This window comes from Pristis pectinata, chromosome 28 (genome assembly GCF_009764475.1).
Source record: "Pristis pectinata isolate sPriPec2 chromosome 28, sPriPec2.1.pri, whole genome shotgun sequence".
NCBI classification, from domain to species: Eukaryota; Metazoa; Chordata; class Chondrichthyes; order Rhinopristiformes; family Pristidae; genus Pristis; species Pristis pectinata.
This window is the reverse complement of record NC_067432.1, coordinates 12263346-12278571: the sequence shown is the minus strand read 5'-3', so window position 1 is coordinate 12278571 and position 15226 is coordinate 12263346. Positions and strand designations below refer to the sequence as shown.

The 15226-nt window shown below is 41.2% G+C and overlaps 1 protein-coding gene across 1 annotated transcript in view; it reads left to right on the top strand.

Moving 5' to 3' along the window:
* The window catches only part of LOC127583883 (cytosolic carboxypeptidase 4), a 148043-nt gene that overhangs the window by 94631 nt on the left and 38186 nt on the right, over positions 1-15226 (top strand). Inside the window, 5 exon segments of the mRNA XM_052040273.1 lie at positions 952-1081; positions 1771-1894; positions 4440-4446; positions 4563-4647; positions 4649-4741. Coding sequence (XP_051896233.1) covers positions 952-1081; positions 1771-1894; positions 4440-4446; positions 4563-4647; positions 4649-4741 — 439 coding nt within the window.

Here is a 15226-nt window from a genome sequence, read left to right as displayed (position 1 = left end):
GAGATGAGGAGGAATTTCTTCAGCCAGAGGGTGGTGAATCTGTAGAATTCATTGCCACAGACGTCTGTGGAGGCCAAGTCATTGGGTATATTTAAAGTGAAAGTTGATAGGTTCTTGATTAGTAAAGGCATCAAAGGTTACGGGGAGGAGGCAGGACAATGGGGTTGAGAGGGAAAAGTAAATCAGCCATGATCGAATGGCAGAGCAGACTTGATGGGCTGAATGGCCTAATTCTGCTCCTATACCTTATGGTGTTATGGACTGGAGGAACTTGAATGCTAGTCAGATCTAGCCTCAGTACTGCAGTCTGCCTTCAGAGTGATGTTCTTCACAATTGAAACCTCTACCTGTGGATGTTAGGTTGCAGGCTGACTCTGTTCCATTTCCTGATACTATTAGACAACTATCTAGTTGGGGAAACACACAAATGTTGGAGGAACTCAGCAGGTCAGGCAGTGTCCATGGAGGCAAATGTGTGTCATAAGTGTGTTCCCACACCTCCCTCCCCTTTATTCCACTCTCCCCCTTCCTCTCCTATCAGATTACATCATCTTCAGCCCCTTGTCACTTCTACCTGTCACCTCCCAACTTCTGACATCATTCCCACTCTCTCCCCTCCCTCATCTACCTATCACCTACCCCACCGGGATCCACCTATCACCTGCCAGCTCTGGCCCTGCCCCTTCTTTCTACCCTTTTATACTGGCTTTCTCTCTTTCTTTCAGTCCAGATGAAGGGTCTTGACCTGAAACATCAATTGTTCATTTCCCTTCATAGATGCTGCCTGACCTGCTGAGTTCCTCCAGCATTTGTGTGTTGCTCCAGGTTCCAGCATCTGCAGTCTCTTGTGTCTCTATCTATTTGGAGGGGTTTCACAGGAAAAGTTTAACAGTTTCACAGGATTGAATTACTTTGCAGACTTTAAAGTTTCTTCAATTCTTTCTTCTTTAGCCATCGTTGTTCTTTGAGTGGAGAGGATCTGAACAGACAATGGTCTGAGCCAAGTCCTGACCTGCACCCAACTATTTATCACACAAAGGGTCTCCTCAGCTACATGAAGAGCATTGGCAGGACCCCACTGGTGAGTGTCAGTGTCAGGGAAAGAGTCTGACAAAGGGATGAGAAGCTCAGAATTCACTCGAACATAGTACATCTGGTCTGTGAAACACGGGTAATTGGTTTATTATTGCCACGTGTACTGAGATATAGTAAAAGAAGCTTGGTTTTGCATGCTATTCATACAGATCATTTCAAAACATAAGTACCTTGAGTTAGTACAAAGGGAAAAACAATAACAGAATGCAGAATATAATGTTACAGTTTTCAAGCTTTTGTATCTTCTGCCTAATTGGAGGGGGTAGAAGAGAGAATGACTGGGGAGGAGGGGTCTTTGATTATGTTGGCTGCTTCCTCAAGGCAATGGGAAGTGTGGACAGAGTCCTTGGAGGGGGAGGCTGGTTTTTGTGATGGACTGAACTGTGTCCACAATTCTCTGCAATTTCTTGTGGTCTTGGGCAGAGCAGTTGCCATACGAAGCAGAGATGCAGTTGGATCCAGATTAGAGTCATAGAGTCATACAGCATAGAAAATACAATGTGATCAAGAGTTCCAACTTAGAGGACACTAGAACTACAATCTAATTTCATGTGTTTGATTTTCTTGATTTTCTACCCTGTTAGATTCATGCTATAAAAATTGGGTTTTTCCAGTACCACAAGTAGATGTTTGCATGAAATCTCTCGATTTTTTTTAAAATATGGTTTCTACCAGGTTTTCTGTGACTACCATGGGCACTCAAGGAAGAAAAATGTTTTCATGTATGGTTGCAGTCTTAAGGAGACACTCTGGCAGTCAAAGTCCAGCATTGACACAGCAACTTTGAAAGAAGACATTGGTTATCGAGTAAGTGCCATCCTGATACAGCATATTCCTGCATAGAGGGCCACTGAAATATTCCATTACATCTGCTAAATATTTTATCCCTATATCAAGAAATTTGCTTGTGTGAAGATCCAAAATCATTACTATTCATTAATAAAGTACATGAAGCCTCCTCTCTTTAATACTTTGTAGCCTGCCGGAATTTCTTTTCTGGACTCTATATATGTAGAAATTGTTTACTTCTGGAGTTGATAGCAATTGCAATGATTGACGGTGAATAAACATCTGTCCCGAAAATTCCCTCTAGGCAGCTCAAATTTTGCAAATTGTGCTTCAGAACGTGCATGGAATGATTTAATTCCTGTGCAATGCTCCATTTTGAGGTTCATCAGGAAATCAGGTCAATTTGTGAGAGGCCTGCCTGTCATTGGCATTGTCTGGATAACCGTATTTTAACAGCAATGTTCCTGAATAGGCGCTAGCCCAGGTCCCTAATTACCTTTCCTGGCAAGGTACCAATACTCCTTCCTCCCCCACAGATCTCACTCTCATGATCATCCTCCAACCTCCCTCATTTGCTCTCACTCTGGCCATGCCCATCCTATTGACCCCAATTGTCCCCTTATTCTCAGGCACCACAACTTTAATCTCCAATCACCAAACCTCTCCATCTCTGTGAATCTCCCTAACTCTGGTTTCAAATACACCATCATACCCTGGCCCGATTACCTGGCCATGGTCATTGTCTTATCTGATAAGTTTGTTTCCCTTTACCACAATGGTGCAGAGTGTAAGGTAAGATACGGACAGTTCAGTAGGAACTTGGGTTCCCCCCTTAAAGTTACTGCAACAGCCCTGCATCACTGAAGCCCTGGTGCCAAATTCATAGTTTTGCAATATTGTTGTGTTGGGTTTAAAATATTTTGTCTTAACCCTACAAATCAGCACTACCAATGAGATGGGGTAAATGTTTGCTGATTCTTGTTTAAAGTAGTAATTAAAATGAAAATTCAATATTCCTGCAATGGGGTGTGCTGCCTTCTCAACACAGATATCTATCCTTCTCACCACGTGGCTGATGAACACTGCCCTTCTCCTGCACCCTTTTACTAATTGACTGCTGGGACTTCCTCTCTCTCACCACCCAGCTGATTGACTCCTGGAATCTGTCATTGCTCTTTTGACATGCACTCTATCTCCTCACAGTGCTAGCTGATTACCACTGGCGAACACTGGCTTCTCTCAGTGTTCTATTGAAAAGATTGAGCCCCTGTAGTTCCATGGACGAACACTGCCCATTCAAACTGCTCTCTTGTCTGGCACTGGCCTCTCTAACGTCCTGTTGACTTTACTTTGTTCTCTTATTCACCCTTTGACAACTGCTAAGCTCTCTCATCTTGAATGCCAATGATGTAAAAGATGATGGAAAATCTGCATCTTTAGAGTCATATTATCAAATACAGTTTTTATTGGATGCTGCTGTGCCAAGACCTTCCTAGCAATGTGAGCAGAAATCCTTTCCCAAAAGTTACTAAACCATCTCACTCGCTCTTCACAACAAATGCAAAGCTGTAAATTGACCCTATACTGCTTGCTAGTTTCTGAGTTAAATAGGTATTTGGCTTGGTGGTAAGAAGCAGAGGATGATAATGGAATATTGTTTTTTGAACTGGAGACCTGTCACTAGTGGTGTGCCACAGGGACTGGTGCTGGGCCCATTGTTGCTCATCAATTATATAAATGATTTGGATGAGAATGTACAAGGCATGGCTCATAAGTTTGCCAATGACACTAAAATAGGTGGCATTGTAGACAGTGAAGAAGGTTATCAAAATTACAGGGGGATCTTGATCAGCTAGGTTAGTGGGCTGGGGAAATCAAATGGTGTTCAATTCAGATAAGTGTGAAGTGTTGCGTTTTGGGAAGTCAAACAGGGTAGGGTGTTCACAGTGAACAGTAGGGGCCTGGCAGTGTTGTAGAACAGAGGGATTTAGGAGTACATGTTCCCTGAAAGTGGCATCACATGTAGACTGGGTGGTGAAGAAGGCATTTGGCATGCTGGGCTTCGTCAGTCAGGGTTGGAATGTTACGTTGCAGTTGTACAGACGTTGCTGAGGCCACACCTGGAGGATTGTGCACAGTTTTTACTACCTGTTATAGGAAAGATGTCACTAAGCTGGAAATAGTGCAAAGAATATTTATGAGAATGTTACCATGTCTAGACGGTCTGAGTTATAGGGAGAGGTTGGGGAGGTTAGGATTTTATTCCTTGGAGCATAGGGGACTGAAGGGTGACCTTATAGAGGTGTATAAAATCATGAGGGACATAGATAGAGTGAATGCACACTGTCTTTTTCCAGGGAAAGGGAATCCAAAAACTTGAGGGCATAGGTTTAAGGTGAGAAGAGAAAGATTTAAAAGGGAGCTGAGGGGCAACTTCTTCACACATTGGGTGGGGAGTATATGGAATTAGCTGCAGAGGAAGCTGTTGAGGCAGGTACAGTAACAACATTTAAAAGAAACTTGGACAAGTACAAGGAAAAGGAAAGATTTAGAAGGCTATAGGTCAAACCGCGGCAAATGAGACTAGATTAGATGGGCAACTTGATCGGCATGGATGAGTTGGACTGAAGGGCCTGTTTCTGTGCTGTATTACTCTATGACACTAATTTTTTCTGTAGGCCCATTCCCAGAATTCTGGACAAGATTTGCCCGGCATTTTCCATCAATCGCTGCTGTTTCTTGGTACAGAAGTCACTGGGAAGCCACAGCCCGGGTGGTGGTTTGGAGAGAGATCGGGGTTCTCCGAAGCTACACCATGGAGAGCACCTATTGCGGCTGTGATCAGGGCAAGTACAATGTGAGTGGAAGTTAGTGGTTGCTTGCTCCAGTCACATTAATTCAGGTGCTCATCCTGCTCATCAATGCACTTGAGGCAGCTTAGTAGACAATGTCAAAGAAAGAGTAGAACAAAAGAAAAGTGGACATCACGTACAAGTGGGCAGAAGTGGGGTAATAAATAGGACTGTCACAAATATAAAGAGAAAAAGAAATGGAATGATGCATGGTTAATAATGATATTGAAAGAGATCTAGGAATCTCAGTGCTCAAGACGTCATTGAATAGAGAAACAGTTTACAGATCACACTGAGAGAAAATTGTGGTCAAACTATGTGCAACAATGATCCAATCACTTCTTTCTTTTTTTTTCTTTTTCAATCTTTTTATTAATTTTCAAATTAACACAGATTAATACATATAACATTGGTAATTATACACGTAATACAAAGAGATTGGGAGTACAATCATGACATATATAGTCATAAAGAATAAAAAAATATATTCTAGGCCCCACGGTTTCTTGGTAAATGAATTTATTACAAAAAGAAAGTCAAAAGGAGAAAGAAAAAAATTTATTATATTAAAAAAACCCAAATTGGAAAAAAAAATTGTAAGTAATAGAACGAAACAAACTAAAAAAAAATTACAAAAGAAACAATAACTGGACTGATATTTCTCAATGAACAAAGAGCATAATTATGTCGTCAACTCCGCTCCTCCAAATTCAAAGATTATTGAAAAGGGATCTATATCATATGAAAATATTGAATAAATGGACTCCAAACTTCCTCCAATCACTTCCTGACTCGGCCATAGAGGCAGTTTTGTCTCTGGGTTGGAAGGTAGTAGGTTTAAGTCCCATTTCAGAGACATGAACAGAAACATTTGGTTGGCAATCTAGTGCTGGACTGTTGGTGGCACGATCTTTTGGGGACATTAAATTGAGGGTAAGTCTGTTCTCCACTCTGAAGAGATTCATCAGGATGATGCTTGGATTAGAGAGTATTAGCTATAAGGAGAGGTCGGTCAAACTTAGATGTTTTTCTCTGCAGCGTTGGAGGTTGATGGGTGACCTGATAGAAGCATATAAGATTACAAGAGGCATAAACAGGGTAGTCAGAGACTTTTTCCCAGGATGGAAATATCAAATACTAGAGGGCATCACTTTAAGGTGAGAGGGGAAAGTTTAAAGAAGGTTTATAGGGCAAGTTTTTTTTACACAGAGTGGTAGGTGCCCGGAATGTGCTGTCAGGGGAGGTGGTGGAAGCAGATGTGATAGCAACATTTAAGAGGCATTTAGACAGGCACATGAATGGGCAGGGAATTGATGGATATAGACCATGTGCAGTTTAAATTGACATCATGGTCGGAACAGACATGGTGGGCCGAAGGGCCTGTTCCTGTGCTGTTCTATGCTCTCTCATTTAGATGTTGTTGCAGTGTTGCAAGGAAGAACAGGGGAATTCACCCCAGGATCCTGTGTAAATTAGCTCCTGTGTTTTCAGTAATATAAAACTAATTCCATTTCAGAAAAGTATTTGAAAAAGTATTTGAGGCTTTGAAAAGAACATGGTGAATGCCAACCTTTCTTTTCTTTAGTTTTGATAAACCTAAGTGAAAGGGAAATATTTTAACACTCGAGGTAGGAGAGGGAGGAGCTGTGAGATTGATCCCTATGTTATGAGGAAAGACTAGAAAAACTTGCATTTAAGCTTTGAAAGAAATTAACCCAAGATCTAGTCTTGTAACAGTGTGCTAGATGCCAGATGGTATGGTTTATCTGAAAATTGGTTTAACTTGAATGCTAGAGCTGGGCAGCCTTCACATCAATAAAACGTGCATTTAGCACTGATTTCTTGATGTTCTTTATGCACAGTGATCAAAATATGGAAAGGATTCCTGACCAGAGAACTAGGGGTGAGATCTTCAGAATCATTTGAAAAACAATTGATTACAATATAAGTTCTTTTGAGTTGAGATGGGCTGAATGGCCTTTATCCTTCATAACCGCCCTCAATCAAGCACAATGAAATTTTATCATTAGACTGGAAGATAAGATAAGATATCTTTATTAGTCACATGTACATGGAAACACACAGTGAAATGCATCTTTTGCGTAGAGTGTTCTGGGGGCAGCCCACAAGTGTCGCCACGCTTCCGGTGCCCACAACTTCCTAACCCGTACACCTTTGGAATGTGGGAGGAAACCGGAGCACTCGGAGGAGACCCACTCAGACACGGGGAGAATGTATGAACTCCTCACAGATGGTGGCCGGAATTGAACCCGGGTTGCTGGCGTTGTAATAGCGTTACGTTAACTGCTACACTACTGTGCCTGCCCTGGCAATCATTGCCCGGGGAGAATGTAGCTGGCAAATTGTGGGGAGGGACTCCTATATCTAAGGGAGGGGGGGTCTTCCACTTCCTCCAGTATCTCATCAATAGTTTACATGGAAGAAAAATCAGATAGCATCTGATGTGTCGCTATTATAGTTTCATTGGGGGAACATGATTGAAACACTTATTTTATTGAGCATTGACACTGAGATATCTTGTTCAGAAAATTATACTTCCTATCAAAGTGAGAGGCTTAGGAGCCACTATTATCAATAACTCTTTACACTTTCTGAGGTGTTTTGATAGGAGCATGGGCTGAATGAACGAAGCTGAGCGCAGAGCAAATGGTGTCATCTTGTCTACTCCCGAGGGTGCATTCCAGCTGATAATAAACTGTTTTGCTTTTAAAGGAATATTCTTTGCTGCATTTTGATTCACCAGATTTACTCCCAATAAAATAACAGATAACTCCCAGTCGCCCTTCTGTTGGGTGAGAAACTATGGAGGAGAATTTTGCCTTAGAACTGGGGCTGTGCCATCAGCATGTGCCCTGAACAATCATCCAAAATTGGGCCTTAGGTCTCGTGGGCAAGGTGAAGGGACGTCTGTGTGCATTCATGGGCTTACTGGAAGATTTACTAAATACCAGATCATCTTCTCTGTTGGTCATGCTTGATGGTTAATCCTGGGATGGAGTATCAGGGTGGAGTGAAGCTGCACTGAGTGGGAATAAAAGATTAGGCAATTGGCATCCTGGAATTAGAGGAGCTTCTTCTGCCTCCAGAGGAACAATTATTAAAAGTAATTCTAAGTAAATACCTCCTTAGGTCAGCTGGCAAAAATTGCTCAGCATAACTCTAGCCTTCTGAGGCAGGGTTTCCATGAGTATTTCTCTTTCCACATATGCTGCTGAGTGTTTCTGTTTTAGTTCAGATTTCCAGCATCTGCAGTTTTTTTTTATTTTTCCTCAACCAATTTGTGCCACGGGATCCAAAGCAGATGTTAGGTTTTAGGTGGTTGTCAGGGACACTCTCCAAGAGAAGGGAATACAGCACAGAAGCAGATCCTTCAGCCCACCATGTCTGTGCTGACCACCAGATAAGATAAAAGATAAGATCTTTATTAGTTACATGTACATCGAAACACACAGTGAAATGCATCTTTTGCGTAGGGTGTTCTGGAGGCAGCCTACAAGTGCCGCCACGCTTCTGGCGTCAACATAGCCTGCCCACAACTTCCTAACCTGTATGTCTTTTGGAATGTGGAAGGAGACCGGCGCACCCGGAGGAAACCCACGCAGACACGGGGAGAACGTACAAACTCCTTACAGACAGTGGCGGGAATCGAACCCGGGTCGCTGACGCTGTGAAGTGTTACACTAACCACTACACTACCATGCCTCACCTATTTTTGCATTAATCCTATCCTAACCCATTTTATTCTTCCCATCAACTGCCCACTGGATTCTCCCACTCATCTACACATGAGGGGCAATTTACAGTAGTCAATTAATCTACCAACCTGCATGTTCTTGGGATGTGGAAGGAAACTGGAGCACCAGGAGGAAGTGCACACAGTTACAGGGTGTCCAAATACTACACAGACAGCACCAGAGGTCAGGATTGCACTGGAGGCAGTAGTTCTACTAGCTGCACCACAGTGCCACCCTCAATTATTGGTCATTTTTCAGATTTGGTGATGTGCTTGGATGGAAAATGATTTAAAACTTAAAACATCCCTTTCCCCAAGATATTTGAACTTAATTTGGACAGCAAGAAATAATTGTCTCCAGCTGCACCTGAGGGAATAGATGGCGATCGCTAAGTGGATGTACCAGAGTGATGTAAATGAAGCAAGTCTAAGCAAAGTGACTGGATTTATTGACAGACAGTCAAACAGTGGGTTTGAACCTTTAGCCTGTGAGCCATAGGTGGCTAATTCAGCACATTACTGCAGCCCATGTTGCATGCTGTTTATTTAAACAGTTAATATCTTTAGTTTGTTCATTGGAATATGTTTGACAGACACTTGACAGTGTGGAAATCAGAGGTACAACAGAATATAGACGTATTGCACTCCCATCAGATAACTGGTACAACACATTTTTAAATGAATGCATGGGAGGTAAATTGCATGGGTGGGGGTCATGTTAACTCTCGACAACAGACTGTGGACCCCTCTGGCAAGTAGACTGAGAATCACTGCTACAGAGATTGTACACTGCTACAGTGCCAAAGCTCTGAACTGCTAATGCTACAGTCAAGAGAAATCCACAATTTGTGTACTCCTCAAAAACCCTGAAAGTCAATTTACCGTAATGTTGCCTCTGCACCTTTCCCTGACTGCAGGATCTCAAAATTCCAGCTTCAGCCTCTGCTGGCACTCCTAGTGTGTTGTGAGCACAGAGCTTGGAGACCAGATGAATCATTCGACCAGATCTTACTTAATGGGATGAGGTCATGCTGCAGTTTCACAAGGCATCTGAACACTGGCATCTTGCTCCACAAGGGCTTGATTTTCATCCCAATTTTTATCGCATTGATCAGGTGTAGATTACCAGCAAAGGCAGCTAGACTATACAACCTCACTTTATCAGCTTCATCTGAACTTATTATTCCAATAGTGCCTGTTAGATAATGTGCCAGTGTTTATTAACAGCTTCCAGTATTCACAATTATAATTGCGGGTTGATTAACTGGCACCATAACAGCCATTGACTTATTGGCATCAACATTTGGCAGGCCTAATGGCTCAGGAGGTAGGAAATCAGGGAGCTGCTTTAGAACCATGGAATTAATATATCTTCTGGTTTAAAAAATAATCTCTTTGTCACAGCTGTTGACACTTTTTTCCACGGGATTGCAGTTCGAACAATTTAACCAATAAATTTAGGGCAAAAACCTGTGCTATTTCTCTAAGGCTTGTCACTATTCCAGCCTGTAGACCACTCTGCTTCAGAAGCACGGAATAATAATTATTTTAAATGCATGAACCTCACAAACTTGGAAGAAATTTGCTTCATGTTTATCTGTGGCAAGATACACTTACGTAAAACTGGACATGTCACTGCTGTGCTCCAATGTCAAAACCACCTTGTTCTCCTCTTTAAGGTCTCTCAGTTGTTCTACTTCATTACCACATCCAGTACAGACTCCCCCAATAATGACACTGAATGTACTAATTGAGGCAACAATCCTTGTTTCATTTAAAGACTTCTGAACATTAGCTTTTTATCTTCTACCAGTTTTCCTCAGAATAACATCACATTATCATCATTTGTTATAACAGCAAAGCTCTCTGAATGTCACCCTCAATTCTTTCTCCAAGTTCAGTCTTCAGATAGAATGATAGATCTTCTATTACTTCTTAATGCAGACAGACTTTGAACTCCACTGTCAATGAAGACATATTTTGTGACTTACTAGGTAATAAATATAACTTATTACTTGCTCATTTAATTCAGTCTAAAATCACACCGATGTCTTTTCATTTCATTATTCTCTTACAACCCTTTGACATTCAAAGAGTTAACAGCTGTGTTTGGCCTCACACAGTATTGGTATTACATTTCTTTGTGATTTAGCCAAACATGAAAGGAAATCAATTATTTTAGGCTTTTTACTATATTCTGTGGGCATACTTGAAATTATAGAAAAGCATAAAATCTATGGTCTGGGAGCTTTACCACCATCATCACACTTTCTCAGTTTAGAGGGCTTGGTATAGACTTACCACTTAAATATCAGATGCACAATTCATCGTGCTCACCCACAACTGCTGAGGAGGTGGATACTTTGGATCTGCTGACTGAAGGTAGTTGTGACAGCAATTCCATAAGTCTGCAACTTACCTGCTTTCATATCACGATGTGGATATCGGTACATTTACCTAAAAAACTGCGTAATTAAGCAGGCTGTAATTGGGGTTGTGGTTTTAGTTCCCGAGTCAAGAGTCTAACCATCCTTACCTAATAAATCGATTCTGTCTGTATTAATTTCTGCGATGTGGCTCGCAGAACTGATTCTATTTGTTGGCTTGCAAATAACAGTGATTTTGTCTAATCAATACAAGGTTTCTGCCTGTGTATGTGAATTAGTGCTTATATGTAGTTAAACAGTCAGCCTTTTAAATTGAAACTTTGGGCTGTTTCAACTTCCACAGTTCCCTTTTGCAATCCCATGTTCATATATTTTACGCATCACCACCCATCAGTGATCCCCTTGATGGAATATGTCTTGGGATGTGCTAAAGTAGATTAACTATTATTGACCCTCCGTGGTCAGGTTCTACATAATCAGCTCAGTTGAGCAGCCTCCAGTGTAACTGATCTGTTACATGCTTCGTCAGTGAAATAAAAAAGGTCATCAACTTGAAACACTATCTCTGTTTCTCTCTTCACAGATGCTGCCCAACCCAATGAGTATTTCTAGCACTTTACATTTTTATTTCAGGTTTCTAGCATTTATAGTTTTTTTTACTTTTCGATCTCATCAGTAACTCATGTTTTGCACTTTGGCAGAAATTGTAAGAGTTATCACGTCAATTTTAATCTGACACTTTCTTTAACGCCTACACCCTATTAGAGAACTTATGGAGAAACTGAAGTGTCAACATATGGGGAGATGACTTAATAAACAGTTTGGCACATTTAAACATGAAACTTGGATAGAGTAACTGAGACACATTGTTGACAGAAATGTTAAAAAAAACAGACAAGTAAAAGAAGAGAAATTATCATTCTTCAGTAAGGAATAACCTTGATGAAGTGGTTATTCTTTTTCTGAAATAAGAATAATTGGACCCAGTACTATTTCTCTACTTTATTCCCCAGTATTGGGTTATGGGAGTTTAATGGGAAAAAAGTTAGTGTGAGAATGCTGTACTGTTAGCAAGTTGCAGTGGTTGATTAAAATGAAGCAGTTTTGTCTAAAGTACTACATTATTGGCCTCTCTCCACAAACAATGCAGCTCTAAGTAGCAACTCTACTTAGTTTAGTCATTTTGATATGTCCTGATGGCAAGTATTCAGTTCAAGTTAACATTCTAAAGGAAGTTGTGGCTTGAATCCAAGCTCTATCTGTATTTGAATAAAGTAAATTGTTGCTGGTACCAACTAGTTATAAAAGATTCAATTTTTATTTTCTTGCATATCTTTCTGAAAATAGAAGACTGAGAGGTAATTGTATATGTTCCTTACATAAAGAAAGAGGCTATTTGGCCCATGGGTCTCAGAGCAATCCCATCAGTTCCATTTCCCCTAGTCACCTCCCTGCAATTCATTCTCCCCCACGTGCCCATCAGCTCCCCTGATTCTCCTAGAACCTACCACACAAGGAGTAATTTATGGTGGCCAATTAACTTACCTTGTAGCATATCTTTTGGTGTGTGGGAAGAGACTGGAGAATCTGAGAGAATCCCTCCAGTGCCGGATAAAGTGCAAACTCCACACAGACAGCACCAGAGGTCAAGATCAAATCAGGATCACTAGAGCTGGCAGAGATCTTTGCAATTATAGTCATAGAGTTATACAGCATAGAAATGAGCCCTTCAGCCCAACTTGTCCATGCTGACCAAGTTGTCTACTTGAGCTGGACCCATTTTTCTGTGTTTGGCCCATATCCCACTAAATCTTTCCTATCCATGTATCTGTCTAAATGACTTCTAAACATTATAATTGTACCCACCTCTACCACTTCCTTTGGCAGCTCGTTCCATATACTCACCACCCTCTGTGTGGAAAAAGTTGCCCGTCATATCCCTTTTAAATCTTTCCCCTCTCACCTTAAAATTATACCTCTTAATTTTAGACTCACCTGTCCTGGGAAAAAGGCTGTGACCCGTCACCATATCTATGCCCCTCATGATTTTATAAACCTCTATAATGTCACCCCTCAGCATCTGTCGCTCCAAGGAAAATAGTCCTAGCCTATCCAGTCTCTCCTGATAGCTCAAGGCCTCCGTCCTTGTGAATCTTTTCTGTACCTTTTCCAGCTTAATGACATCTTTCCTATACCCAGGAAACCAGAACTGCACACAGTATTCCAAGTGCGGTCTCACCAATGTCTTGTACATCTGTTACATGGTGTAACAACGCTTGTACTCAATGACTGACCAATGTAGGCAAGTGTACCCAATGCCTGCTTCACCACTCTGTCTACCTGTGCCTCCCTGTCAACCCTTATAAAAGGGTTTGACAGGATTTCCATAGAGAAAATCTTTCCAATTACAGGTGAGATCATAGTTCCAGCAACTCGGCTTTGATTCTGACCTCCAGTGCTCTCTGCATGGAATTTTCACCTTCTCACTGTAATTGCATGGGTTTCTCCTGGGTGTTCTGATTTCCTCCTAAGTCCCTATGTCATGCTGGTTGTTGGGTTAATTGACCACAGTAAATTGCTCTAAAAGTAGGTGGACAGTAGAAGAAGCAGATGGGTATCATGGGCTATGTGTATGTGAAAATAGTTTACAAGGATATCACCAGGGGTTGAGATTGTTGTGACTGCTCTGTGAGCCAGCATTGACCCTGGGCTGAATGGCCTCCTTCAAAGTCATGAGATGTAAAATATGAGAACAGAGCCAGAGGACAATAATGTTGGATGGATCCTAATAATTCCAATCAGGAGTTTAGGAGAAACTTCCTTACCTCGTGGATGGAATATGTGATGAGCCATCACAAGGAATCATCAAGACAACTAGTATTGATACATTTAACAGCATGGTAGATTCAGTTTCTTGTGGTTAAAATGTAATCAATACATCCGTTCATACTATGAGTAACACACTATACATGGTATATTAGAAAGAGAAAAATAGAAATTAATAGCTTAACAATTAGAGCTATGCACTTTGTCCTTTCACGGAATACTACCAGAAGTATGCATTGTGTGTGATTCTTCAATGAAATGAATTATTAACTAGAATTCAAGTAATTCTGTAACATAACCCATCTCTCTCTCTGGAGGATATTCTGGCTATCCTGTGCATTGGCCTTTCAGTACTGTAGTGAATCAGTGGCTTTGAATGAAGTGTTAATTAGGATGCCGTGTACAGCTATATGAAGTGGTGTCTCTCGTTTTTGTTAAGTGCAAGTCTGACTGCATTGGTTTCAGAATACTGATGTACACTTTCAAAGGAAATATGCCCATCACCCTAAACCACCAAGCTGGAGTTTACATCGGGAGACTGAAAGCATTTAAGTGATTATTGATCACAATAGTGTCTTTTATTTGGTTAAAAACCTGTAAAATGGAAAATTTCAATAACTATTAGACTTTGATTTTTAAATTTAATTCTTATACATGGATGAAAGATACAAGAGGTCAATGGACAAATAAATTACTTCAGTTCTGGTTACCTCATTATAGGAAGGATGTGGAAGCTTTAGAGAGGGTGCAGAGGATATTTACCAGGATGCTACCAGGACTGGAGAGCATGTCTTATAAGGATAGGTTGAGCAAGCTAGGGCTTTTCTCTTTGGAGCGAAGGAGGATGAGATGTGACTTTACAGAGGTGTACAAGATGATAAGAGGAATAGATCGAGTGAACAGTCAGAGAATTTTTCCCAGGATGAAAATGGCTAACACGAGGGGGCATAATGTTAAGGTGATTGAAGGAAGGTATAGGGGGGATGTCAGAGGTAAGTTTTTTTACACAGAGAGTGCTGGGTGAATGGAACGCACTGCCGGCAGAGGTGGTGGAGGCAGATACATTAGGAACATTTAAGAGACTCTTAGATAGGCATATGAATGATAGAAAAATGGAGGGCTATGTAGGAGGGAAGGGGTAGATAGATCTTGGAGCAGGATAAAATGTTGGCACAACGTCGTGGGCTAAAGGACCTGTACTGTGTTGTAGTGTTCTATGTTCTATGTTTCAGTCCAAGAGGAACCTGTGACTTGGGACACTGAACCCAGCACAATGACTTCAGGTATTTCTGTGACTTTGTCGACTACCAGGCTTTGGAATGTGGATTGAAATTTCATGTATGCCAGAAGCACAAAGCAGGCTCACATCTCATTTTATACCATGCCCAATTTTCTTTTTCATTGGTGTAAAATGGATTGTCAATTTATAATGAACTAATGTTGTGCTACTGCCATTCATCAATTTCACCCTTTGGCCTTTAGTCTAGGTTTCTGTGGCTGCATGAATTTCTGCTGGAGACAAA